We start from the raw sequence: 13,477 nt of genomic DNA on the forward strand, positions 1-13,477 counted from the left end.
ATGAACCTGTTGACCGTATCTGCATGTGTTTGTGCTTTGAGTTGCAAGCAGATCATTAACAGATTCGCATTAATGAGCTGGTATACTCTTGTACCTACCGAAGAGGCCATTTAGTGCATTTCCCATTTAGGCAAACCCTCACCCATCTCGAATATGAACACGGATGAGTTCGGGCCTGATTGTTGACGATTTGCATGTTTCTAACAACAGGCTGTCTCAGGCAAGGCAGTGGTCAAAACACAATTACAAGGTGGGGATAATCTGGAGAGAGAGAGACCCGTCACTGTTCCCTCTAAACTGCGCGTCTGCATAACCAAAATGCTCCCGCGAACGGAGCCTTTGTTGTAGCGCAGATGGAATTAAACACTGTCGGATAAACGTTTATGAAACCTGATTTTTTTTTCTTTTTGTACTGCATTTTTATCCTATACTTTACTTAGTAATTAAAATCAAAAGAATGTTTGTTTTTTTCTCGTCTGTCTTCATCCTAAAATATTCATAGATGAATTTTACAAAAGAGGACACAACAACGATGTTGTGCTTTTTTCAGGCTGTGTGAAAATTCCCGGCTCAGAGCAATGGTTAATCCACGCAGCTGCAAAAATAGTAATTAGAGGGAACATTGGGGACGAAGCACGTTGCATTCTATGCATATTAATCACGATTGAATATGGTACATTATCGTGCTTCCCGTTATAGAGGAGATGTTAAAAGTCAATAGAGTGGACAAAACAGTTTCACCGGGAACCTCTCGTATCCAGGAAATAATAATGAATAACGCAAGAAAAATTATTAATAATTTCGCCTTGCCCGTGGGAGCGTACTGTGAGGCAATGTTGCTCAGCTGCTTAACAATATGGAACGAATTCTGAACAGCGAATAACTAGACGGTCCATTTACTATAAATTCAAGAGCTTTTCGTTTTCGTCTCTCGAAAGATCACTATTAATGCCCCGATAATCACTTTTACTACATTTTCAGAACACTGTGTGTAGTACAACCCCCATTATAGGTATGAGCAAGGATGAGATCTGGGCCAAATTGCGCAATTAAGCGTTCAGCATATCACGCATCATCCTGCATAATCCCAGTTCTGATACTGGGTCTTCCACGGTGTCTTTTTCCACAGATGCAATCTGATGCACCGAGTTTCCAGCACTATAAGGGGACGTAGGAATATGGCATTGGGGCAAAACAAAATCAACCATGATTGAATGATGGAGGAGACTCGATGGACTGAATCACTTCATTCTGCTCTGATATCTTATCATGACTGAATGATGAGTCCTTCGTATCCCGTATCCGGATTTGTGACGTGTGAGGGACAATTAATGATTTGTTCCATGAGATCCTTTTATTTGTCTTCAGCGTTTAAATTTCAGTGAGATTCGCTTTTGAAAAAATTGAGCAGAAATATTTTGTCTCCTTTGTATTGTTAATGTGCTTCATTATCTCTCTGGTTAAAGTTAGACCTGCGGTGAGAGATTTATTGGAAGAAAAGCCCACAGCTGGAAAGAAGCCACGACTAAGAACGAGGGAACAGCGACAAGTGAACCAGCCCGAGGACTGAGAGTACCAACTGAAGAGAACCCTCTGACTCAGAGTTTTCATTGATTCAGTCAGGAGAAAGTTTGGTGAGTCTCATTCACTCGAACATTGGTCCTGTAAACATTACAGACCTGTACAAAGGAAGTTACGAAATAGGTGGAATGCCTCGGTCAGAGCAAGTTGCAATCACTCCAGGTCCAGTAATGTGCTTTCAGAAGCCCAGCTCTTTAAAGTCACTCACATTCTCTGAGTGTTTGCTCATTTGAAGGTGCTGCATCATCTGAAGAAGCTTTTGGTTAGTTCTGATGTTTGTTACGTTATAATCATCTTAAAATGCGTTGACAATTTCCTCCCTTTATAAGAAGCCCCAACTGTGTCGTGTTGTAGTGATTGTAGAAATGTGGAATTACCATGAACTGCAGCAACATGCCCTTGATCCCATTGGCTATTGCAATCTGCAGTGATATACTTACCCTCGAATATATCGTCGCGTCGGCTTCTGCAGAGAACAGACCATTTATAAAGCAAAATATCCCAACTCTGCATTTTATTCAGTCCTAACTAGCACATGGCAACCCATAATTTACCTTGACATACATTTGCCTCATCAAGTACTTTTCTGGTAATTACATTGTCAGAACCTGTGAAGGTGACATTAAGCAGAGGTGGAAATTCAAAGTTATGTTCCCATGGACGTTGTGCATGGGACTTCAGCAAAGCATTTGACAAGGTGTCACGTGGCAGCTTGGTCTCGATGATCAGGTCCCATGCTGTCCGGAGAGAGCAAATTGGATGTATTCAAAATTAGCTTCAAGGTAGCAAGCAAAGAGTGGTGGTTGAATATTTCTCCTCGCAATGGTGGCGAGTAATTAGTGCTGTGCCGTGAGGCTACAACTTGGGACCTTTGATATTCGTTATTTTATTCGCAATGACTTGGATGCGATTACACAGGGATTACTTAACTGGTAAGTTTGCAGAAAGCACAACATTATAGTTCTGTTCACAGAGAAAATTATCGTAGCATCTAGGGGATCTAAATGGACAGGGGCTGGTAAAGAGATTGCAAACCCAATCTGATCAGCAGTGGATTCATGCAGATGTTGGGGATCATGTGGAGGAAACAACCAGAGGAAGTGGATGAGGCAGGTGCAGTTCCATAATTCAAAAAGCAGTTGGGGTGTGTAGATGGAGTGAAAAAGCCAGAAGGGATATGGCCCCATCGAGGCAATTGTGACCATCTCAGTGGGCACTGTAGTTGGCATTGTCTCGTTGGGCTGAACACTCTGAATTTGCATTTTATTGCTCTGCAACTCTGTCAGTAGATGTGCCAGGTATTAGTGGACAGATATGGTGTGGAAGTGGTTACTAGCAGTGAATGTTTGGTCCCCATGCCAAATGCTACAGCGGATGGAAATACTGTCATATTTGCAAAGTAGTCATACTCTGTGACTCACTGTCTGCTTGTTGTGAAATTTAGAGCCTCACCAGCAGGTGGAGCTGTCCTGCAGAGCGACCAAAGTGTAAACAAGACGACGACAATCAACAATCGTCAGTCAGAATCAGAATGGACAAAGGTATGATCACAGGGGTCTCTGAATTAAACTTTTGTCGCGTTTGTACACAATAGTTCAGATGAAAAAAAAACTGACACAGGTGTTAACAGCGCATAGAAAAGTTTCATCAAGCAGTGTCATTTATCCCACTGGTAAAGCGGCCTTGTGTAATTGATCAATCCAACAGTTCCAGCGCAGGGACCTGACACCAGTAATAGTCGAATCACTCCGCTCACCACACAAACCTTCAGCTGAGTGAAAGGAACAGGGGCTCCTGAATCAGGTGGTCGTGAGTGAAACACAGACAGGAATGTGACAGCAGTCTCATGCTTTATGTGAATGTTCAGGGTCAGGGTCCATTTCACCTCCAGACAGGCCCTGATATGTAAGACATCTTCAACTTTCACTTATAAAATTCAGAAGCAGATGATAGGAGCATTTCCGGGATTTCCGAGATTCTATGATAACACAGCATTTCAGGTTTTGGAAGGAAAGCTACCAACTCGCCCCTGGTTTTTCTTTCCTGCTACGCAAAGGAGGAGGGGTGTCACCGAAATCTGTTTTCTGTAGCGGAGCGGAGATCGTTGCCGGTGCTGGGAATGGCTGAGGATCAGGAGGCAGCTCATTGTAGATACATTTGTGATCTGCTTCGGAGTTTTAACACCCCAGTGAATGTCTGGGCTGTGGAGAAATGGTGAACCTGAGTTTCTAAATATTTCCCTCTTGATATGATCTTCTACCTGAATTTAAATTCCCAGGATCTTGGCTGGGAAACCCGGCATAACCAATGACCAAATGTCTCTGTCACCTGTAGACAATGTGATTGTGCTCATATCTGAGATTCCAGCTGGAATAAAAACGATGCTCCAGCCTGGAAACGGGTCCTTCGTCCCAGATAATTCATGCTGATCTAAATGTCCCATTTTCCTGCAGTTTTCCCAAACTTCCCTCGTAAACTTCCTCTCCCCTTTTTCCTGCCCACATGCTCTCAATTTTGTAATTTTATTTGTGTTTGTGGCCTCCTCCGGATGCATGTAATTTATACCCATCAGCCACCACGTGACAAAATGCCCCTTTGGTCCCTTTTAAATCTTTGCCCTTGTAAGACTCCCTTACCCGGGCAAAAAGACTGTGACCATCTACCCTATCTGCAGGTAGGTGTGTGTGTGTGTGTGTGTGTGTGTGTGTGTGTGTGTGTGTGTAAGATCACCCTTCAAGCTCCTGAGCTCCAGGGCAAGCTGTCCCAGCCCAACCATATAACACAAAAAACAACACCCTAGCCCAGTACCGTAGTGTTCATTCTTCACTTCACACTTTCCAGCTTCATCACCTCCATCCTATAGATTAGCAACTGTAACTACACACAAAGCTCTATAACCAAGACTTTGCCAATGACATGCATAGTTGTTACATGATGTTCAGCAATTGGGGGAGAAGATGGCAACCAGGGGAGAGGACAGCATAGATCGCAAGGGAATGGTCAGCCTGAGACCCAGGGGACTGGACAACGTGCGTCTCAAGGGAATTGTCAGTCGGTGACCAAGGGGACAGGAGAAAGCAACTGCAGTTGAACTCCAGTTCAACGGCCGTGATTAGTATTACTGTGCCTATCCTGCTATTTTACTGGGAGTAAATGTGTCCAGTCACCGGCTTATCGGGATGGTCACCTGACAGGATGTACGGTTCACATTAACCAGCACAGTTCCACTCCAAATCTGGTCAGCCAGAGTCTCGGCTCCTATGCAGTCTGAATCAATTTTGATCATCTCTAAATCATACTCGTATATCCTGCAATTCATCACTTATTTCAGGTGGGAAATTGAATCCAGTAGTGAAAGTACTGAAGAGGATTTTACCAGGCGGATCATCGAGGGAAGATGATCGGGACACGGGAAGTAAGGTACCAAAGCAGGGTCAGATTGAGAGCGATGTCCCAGTGGAATGCGATCCGGCCGCAGAGGATGAGGAGAAAATTCAGCCCACAGACAGTGACGTCAGAGACACTGATCCGGACCCTGGAACCGGCACAAGGGAGGCGACTGTCTGTCAGCTCGGAAGCTCATTAAACACAGAATTGTCAAGTCCCCAAGATGGAGCGGGTGAGTGAAATATGAGGGCAATGTGCTCACAAAATGCGGCAGGGTGGAGGGCTAAGGTGAGGCCTTGTTGACAGGTTGTTCAGAGGAGAGGGAAAACGGGTGGGTGTGGTACATGTGGTGCACTGGGCAGTCGTTACCCGACTACAGGAAATGTACTACCTGCTCTGAGGATTTCCAAGATGTGAATCGGGGGAAATGTATTCGCCAGGATGGAGAGAGTAACTCCGGGAAGCGAATATTACCAACAGTCCCAAAAGTTATGCCCATCCAAATTTAAATAGGTGAATGGGTCGGATTGGGGATGGGCTGCTTAATATTAAATGTGGTCCTTCTTTTACGTAATGCCTAGAACACTATTGGGTAGGCTTTAAGGCAAGTGTTAGATTCAAGTTAAGTCAAGTCACTTTTTTATTGCCATTTCGACCATAACTGCTGGTACAGTAAATAGTAAAAATGAGTCGTTTTTCAGGACCATGGTGTTACATGACACATTACAAAAACTAAACTGATCAACGTAAAAAAAAACAACACAGAGAAAAGAAAAGAAAAAAAAATACACAACAACTACACTAAACTACACACCTATCTAGGACGCATAAAGTGCACAAAACAGTGCAGACGTTACAATAAATAATATACGTGACAATAGAGCAGTAAGGTGTCAGTCCAGACGCTGGGTATTGAGGAGTCTCATAACTTGGGGGAAGAAACTGTTACATCGTCTGTCCGTGAGATCCGGAATGCTTCAGTGCATTTCCCAGATGTCAGGAGGGAGAAGAGATTGTATAAGGGGGGCATTGATCCTTTATAATGCTGTTTGCTTTACCGATGCAGCGTGTGGTGTAAATGTCCGTGATGGAGGGAAGAGAGACCCCGATGGTCTTCTCAGCTGACCTCACTATCCGTTGCAGGGTCTTGCGATCCGAGATGGTGCAATTTCCGAACCAGGCAGTGATGCAGCTGCTCAGGATGCTCTCAATACAGCCCCGGTAGAATGTGATGAGGATGGGGTTGGGGGATGGACTTTTCTTAGCCTTGGCAGAAAGTGGAGACGCTGCTGGGCTTTCTTGGCCATGGAGCTGGTGTTGAGGGACCAGGTGAGATTCTCCGTCAGGTGAACACCAAGAAATTTGTTGCTCTTAACGATCTCTACTGAGGAGCCGCCGATGTTCAGCGGGGAGTGGTCGCTCCGTGCCCTCCTGAAGTCAACAACCATCTCTTTTGTTTTGTTCACATTGAGAGACAGTTTGCTGGCTCTGCACCAGTCCGTTAGCTGCTGCACCTCCTCTCTGTAAGCTGACTCGTCGTTCTTGTTGTGTGTTGCAGCACAGCCGTGGGTCAGCAGAGTGAACAGCAGTGGTCTGTGCACACAGCCGTAGGGGGACTTCGTGCTCAGTGTGATGGTGTTGGAGATGGAGAATTAATCCAATTTTGTATCTGGAGACAGGTTCAAGACACGGTTTTTTTGTCGAGTTGGGTGAGAGCGGTGGAGACGAGGGATATCTGAGTTCAAGCCTACATTTTCCTTTTTATATTCACAGAGCCGCAGTTTACAATCTCTGACCTCCTGGCACAGGGGGAGGAATATCGACTGTACCAACTGACAAAGTTCTACAGGGACAGACTCAAACAAGCAATTGAAGAAAAGGTTGAGAGACTCGGTTTGATGTTGACAAAGGAGGGACATTTCAGTAGAGAAGAAAATGAGGTGAGAGCAGTTCGTGTATTGTCACTGATCTACTGGTATCAGAGGGAATAGTGATCAACATTAATCTCCTGCAGGTTTTAGGAGATCGACTTGGGAATGGAGACTTTGATCTCTGACTTGTCTCTCGCAGATCTGGTTTCAGTTTTTAAGGTGGGGAGCACTGGGAACTGCAGGTTGAGCATCACCTTTTCCTGTATCACCTGCTGTATTTATCAGTGTGAAGTAAGAGCAGTGGCTGCATATCAGGACTTCCAAAAGGCATTCGGTGTGAAACATTTCAAATCTTGGCTGAACCGACGGGTAGCTTCACCTCATCTCATTAATCCAGGATGAGTATTAAACTGTCAATTGGGCCAACCGGCTTCACTGCGGTACCAGAGGGAGGGAAACCAGCTAACCACAGCTTGTCTTGGTTCCGTGAGTTCCCAAACAATGTGTGGCTGACTTGTCATAGTCACAGAAAAGTACAGTACAGAAACAGGCCTTTTAGACCATCTGTTCCATGCCAGACTACAGAATCTACTTATTCCCACTGACCTGCACCGGGCCATGGCGCTCTATACGCTCATTACGCAAACATCTATTCAGAATTCTCTTCACCACTTGCACCACTTGCCCTGCTAGCTAGTTTTGCACTCTCACCACCCTCTGAGTAAACAGGTTTCACCTTTGTACCCTTTGAACTTCTCACCTTTCACCCTTTAGTGATAAACTCTTGTTGCAGTACCTCTTTACCTCAGTACAAAATGCCTGCTTGCATTTATCCTACCTATATCCCAATGTAATTGTGTACACTTCTGTCAAATCTCCGCTCAATCTTTCATGTTCCAATGAATAAAGTCCTAATCAGTTCACTCTTTTCATATAACTTATGTCTTCCAGTCCAGGTAACATCCTTGTAATGATTTTTCTGTACTCTTTCAAACTTATTTCCATCTCTCCTGCAGGTCGGTGTGCGGAACTGCACATAATATCCAAATTAATGCTCTCCAAAGTCTTATACAACATCATATCGTACACGATATTTTCATTTACCAAGCTTAATGCGCTAAGAAACTTTCATTCAGAGCCTATCAACATTTGCTGCCACTTTCAATGGCTTATGAACCTGTATTCCCAGATCACTTTGTTCTACAAGCCTCTCAGTAAGATCTACCCTGATTGGTCCATCCAAAGTGCAACATCTTGCACCTGTCTGCATTAAATTGCATCGGCCTCTTTTAAGCCCATTCTCCAGATGGTCCGGACCTCGCTGCAATCTCGTGTAGTCTTCCTCTTTGTCCACTGCACCTTCCCAATGTTGAAGTCATCAGCAAATTTGCTGATGCTGTTAACCGTAATTTCATCCAGATCATTGATATAGAAGACAAACAACAACAAGCACAGCACCGATCCCCGTGACACTGCATGAGATACAGGTGCCAATCAGAAATGCAACAGTTTATAGTGACACTCCGGATTCTTTCCAAAAAGTTAGTGTTTAATCCAGTTTACTACTTTATCTTGAATTCTAAGCAACTGAATCTTCTAGACCGTCCTCCTATACGGGAGCTTGACAAATACCGTGCTGAAGTCCATGTAGACAATATCCACAACCTTGCCCGCATCAACTTACCTGGTAAATTCCTCGAAAAACTCTAAGATTGATTGGATGTGAAAGATCACGCACAAAGCTGATATCTCATAACCACAAGCATCAATAGTTTTATCTAAAAGGGCAGAAGAAAGCACAGAACATAAATCTCCCGGCTGGCTGATATCTCATGAGACCAAAAAAATCAACAGATTGTCTTGAAAGGGAAGGGGCAAACAAAAACAACATCTGCTAACTTGCTGAATATCTGACTAATGAGATACAGGGACACACCTTTTCAGGTCACTCTCCTTGGAGCTCACAAACAGCGATTGTCTTGTCCTAGATCTGACCTATTCAGCCATGAGTGGTATTAGAAAATCAAGTGCGTTACATCCGTGAATAACTCTGTTCTCGTTGGGACTCATTGGCGCTGTCTGTAATGAATCACACAGGCATTATCCAAAGGCAAGAGGTAATCTGTAAATATGATGCTGATCTATAAATTCATCATCTGGAGACATCTGTTTTACTAGTTAAATTTCTTTCACAACGGTAACTCCTCAGACCTGGTAGCAGTGAAACTGAGGGATTATTTTACAGTGCAGTGGACCATCAGAGAATGATGCTGATTTGTTCCATAATTGTTGTCCATTATTCGTATAATGGGAAACCTTTCCAATTCCCTACTGATATCTGTTCTAGGAGATCAATCATTCAAATCCGGGACACAGAACATAGAACAGTACAACACAGTACAAGCCCTTTGGCCCACAATGTTCTACTTACCCTTAAACGCTGCCTCTCTTATTTCTCAGAGCAATGTCCTAAGCCCATCCATATTCAGTTACCTTAATTCCATCATAGGTGTATATTGCTTGAAGACTATTAAACGTTCAATTCATAATTCCTCAGTTAATCAGGAAGCCCATGCCTGCATTCAGGAAGTCATTACCATTTTACGGTATGAGTGCCAGGCAGTAACCATCTCCATTACAAGATAGCCGCACTGACATTTCTTAATCTTCTTTTGTCTTTACACATCATGAGACCATAAGGCATCAGAGCACAATTGGCCATTAGGCCCATCGCTTCTGCTCCGCCATTACATCATGGGTGATTTACTATCCCTCTCAACCCCATTCTCCTCCCAGTGAACTTTGCTGACCAGACGAGTCAAGAAGATACCAACCTCTGTTTCAAATATACCCAATGACCTAGTCTCCGCAGCTGTCAGTTCCAATGGATTCTACAGATTCACTACTCCTCGGCTAAATAATATCCTCATTTCTGTTCCAAATGGACGTCCCTCTAATCTGAGGCTGTTCCGTCTGGTTCTAGACTCCCCCACTTAGAAACATCATCTCCACGTCCTCTCAATGTCTTTCGATATTCCACAGGTTACAATTAGATTCCCCCTCATCCTTCCACACTCCGGCCAGTACAGGTGCATCCAGGATCCATTCCCATCAAAATCTGGTTTAATATCACAGGTTCTGTTCGTTTAGATTTCTCTCTGGATTTTTCACAATGCCATCACATATTTTCTCTGATCAGGGGATCAAAATATGAGAGTGTGGTCTGGCCAGTGCTTGTTCTTATATTCTGATCCTCTCGAAGTGAATGCTAGCTTTGTATTTGCCTTTCCGAACACCAACTCAAACTGCACGGAATCCTGCACTAGGTCTCCAGAGTCTCTTTACAACTCTGATTTCTGAATTTTCTCCCAGATTCAAAAATAGTCTACGTCTTCATAATTTCTGCTAAATATATGGCCACGTACCTCACTGTACTACATGGCAGATGCCACTGACGTGTCCATTTTTACATCGGTCTATGTGGGACACCTGGTCAAATATCCTCGGGAAAACAAGTAAACAACTTGCACTGACTGTCTGTTGTCGACCGAGCATGCTGTTCTCTCAAAAAACTCCAACAGTTCAGTCAGGCAGGATTCCCTTCCATGGATGTTGGCCTTTTTCTTATCATGTGCATCCGAATACCCCGAAACCTTATCCTCAATTATCGACTGCTGACATCTTCCCAAACGCTGATCAGGCTAACTGGCCTATAGTTTAAAATGATCAGTCCTCCGGAACCATTCCAAAATCTAGTGATTCTTGAGTGATCATTACTAATGTCTCCACAATCTCTTCAGCCCCCTCTTTCAGAAGCAATCGGGTGAGTTCATCTGGGCTCATCTATCTTCAGAACTTTCAGCTTGCCAAGCGCCTTCTCCGCAATAATGGCAAATACGCTCACTTCGGCCACCTGACATTCTCAAATGTCTGGCACGTTCCAGTGTTTTAGGGTAAAAACATCCCAGTCCTCCAGCTTTCTACTATATTTTGTAATATTCTGTGCCCTCACCTTTGCTTTTGTGCTGCTTTGACTACCTTGTCAGCTACGGTTGATCATCCTCCCTTTAGAATAATTCTTCATCATTGTGATCTTTTGTCCTGCACCTTCTGAATTGCTCCGAGAAACGTCAGCCATTCCTGTTCTGTCATTCTCCCTGTTAGTGTCTTTTTCGAATTTATTATTGCCCAGCTCCTCTCTCATGCAGAGGTAATTCCTTTATTCTACTGTAGCACTGATACCTCTAACTTCACAATAGACAATAGACAATAGGTGCAGAAGTAGACCATTCGGCTCCTCGAGTCTGCACCGCCATTCTGAGATCATGGCTGATCATTCACTATCAATACCCAGTCCCTGCCTTGTCCCCATATCCCTTGATTCCCCTATCCATCAGATATCTATCCAGCTCCTTCTTGAAAGCATCCAGGGAATTGCCCTCCACCGTCTTCCGAGGCAGTGCATTCCACACCTCCACAACTCTCTGGGAGAAGAAGCTCTTCCTCAACTCTGTTTTAAATAACTGACCTCTTATTCTCAATCCATGCCCTCTGGTACTGGACTCTCCCAACATCTGGAACATATTTCCTGCCTCAATCCTATCAAATCCTTTAATTATCTTAAACGTTTCAATCAGATCCCCTCTCAATCTCCTCAATTCCAGCGTGTACAAGCCCAATCTCTCCAATCTCTCTGCGTAAGACAGCCCTGCCATCCCAGGAATCAACCTAGTGAATCTACGCTGCACTTCCTCAATTGCCAGAATGTCCTTCCTTAAACCTGGAGACCAAAAATGTACACAATATTCCAGATGTGGTCTCACCAGGGCCCTGTACAAATGCAAAAGAACATCCTTGCTCTTGTATTCAATTCCCCTTGTAACAAAGGCCAACATTCCATTTGCCCTCTTCACTGCCTGTTGCACTTGCTCATTCACCTTCATTGACTGGTGAACTAGGACTCCTAGGTCTCTTTCACCTTCTCCCTTTCAACCTGCTGGCTGAGTTTTGCTATTTTATGATCACTGCCTCTTAACGGTTTATTCAGCTGAAGCTCCCTAATCAAATCTGGTTCAATACACAACACAGAATACAGATCTGCCTTTCCTATAGTGGTCTCAACCATAGGCTTCTCTCAAAAGCCATCTCATAGGCATTCTATAAATTCTCTCACTTGGGATTCAGCACCGACCTGATTTTCCAAAGCTACCTGCATTTTGAAACTGCCCGTGTCAATTTTAGCATTGACCTTTTTCCATGCGTCTCCTCTCCCCCGTTGTAATTTTTAGCTCACATCCTGGCTACTGTTAACACGCCTGTATGTAATTTCCATCAGGGTCATTTTACCTACGCAGTTTCTTAACATCCACATCGTCTAATCCGACATCACCTCTTTCTCAGGACTTTTCATTTTTAATGACAGCAGCTTCGACCCAACACTTTCACCTACCTGCGTATCCTTTCGATTCAATATTTATCCTTGGATTTAAGGACCCAACTGTAAACTTTTGTCAGCCACGATTCAATGATGCCCGCCATCCATTTGATTTTGCTCTCTCTCTCTCCTCTCTTCCGTTCTTGTTGGCACATCTTGTTGATGTAATGCTGCACATTGACAGATCGAGGAAATTAATCACATTGCATCTACTGCAGGGTGCCAGTATCCTTATTCTTACACACTATTGATTTAGAATTTCCTTCAGTTGCTGTTTCTCTGTTAATGTCTGAACCCAGAGAGGATGAGGCAGCAGCCCAGTGACTGCATCTGTTCTGAAGCTACTGGTGCAATGAACAGATACATTCCTGCACATTCTCCATGTCTGTCTGTCTGCTCCACAATAATTACATTGTTTCCTTTTGTAGACAGTCACTGAACTGACAGAGAATGGAAACCGGGCAGAGAGTTCTAGACTCTTCCTCAGTTTGGTGATGGGCAAAGGCGCCCGGGCCCGGAGGGCGATGTGGGAATCCTTTGTGACATGGAGGACTGAGTTACCAAAGTTGGACAGAATACTGAGGGAAATACAGGAACTCGGTATGTTAAAACCACGCACTGAACACAAAGGCACATTGAGATAAACATTTTAGTTATTTTAATTATTTTAGCTCTGTTTCCATGGATGTTTTTATTTAATATTTAAACAGGTCCTGATCTACAGGAATACATGAACATCGGCCAAGGTTTATCGGAATTACCCACTCAGCTGATCGGTGAGTGATGAAATGCACAGTTCAAACCACAGCTCAAGTGTTAGTCTGTGTCTTGGCAAAACCTGGGAATCAAAATTCGCCATTAATCATTCGCTGATCTCTGGAATCAAGTAACAATTCAAAACATCTCTCTTTGCAGCCTGAATATTCTACAATATATTTTTCTAGTAATCCAGCTGTTGGTTCTGATGAAGCCTTCACTCCAGGTGCTAACGCTCTGGGAATCCCAACACACCCTTGGTAGGCTCCCGATATACTGTATGACCCAGTCCAGGTGACTTTTCTATCTTCAGACCTTTCATCTTCCAAGCCCCTTTTCGTTTGTAACAGCATTACACGCAATTCTGTTCGCTGATGTTCTTTACCTTTTGGAATTCTGCCATTGACTTGCACAGAGTTTGTCTGGCATTTCCTTTTCACCCGTTACT

General features: G+C 43.9%; 1 protein-coding gene across 1 annotated transcript in view; it reads left to right on the forward strand.

The window, feature by feature from the left end:
- Window positions 1-1,365: 1,365 nt before the first annotated feature.
- LOC132387927 (NACHT, LRR and PYD domains-containing protein 3-like) overlaps window positions 1,366-13,477 on the forward strand; it is a 185,911-nt gene continuing 173,799 nt past the window's right edge. Inside the window, exons 1-4 of the mRNA XM_059960244.1 lie at window positions 1,366-1,634; window positions 3,026-3,122; window positions 4,913-5,200; window positions 6,742-6,908. Coding sequence (XP_059816227.1) covers window positions 3,113-3,122; window positions 4,913-5,200; window positions 6,742-6,908 — 465 coding nt within the window. The 5' untranslated portion in view covers window positions 1,366-1,634; window positions 3,026-3,112. The remainder of the gene's footprint in view (window positions 1,635-3,025; window positions 3,123-4,912; window positions 5,201-6,741; window positions 6,909-13,477) is intronic.

Source organism: Hypanus sabinus, unplaced genomic scaffold, assembly GCF_030144855.1.
Source record: "Hypanus sabinus isolate sHypSab1 unplaced genomic scaffold, sHypSab1.hap1 scaffold_236, whole genome shotgun sequence".
In the NCBI taxonomy this organism is placed as follows: domain Eukaryota; kingdom Metazoa; phylum Chordata; class Chondrichthyes; order Myliobatiformes; family Dasyatidae; genus Hypanus; species Hypanus sabinus.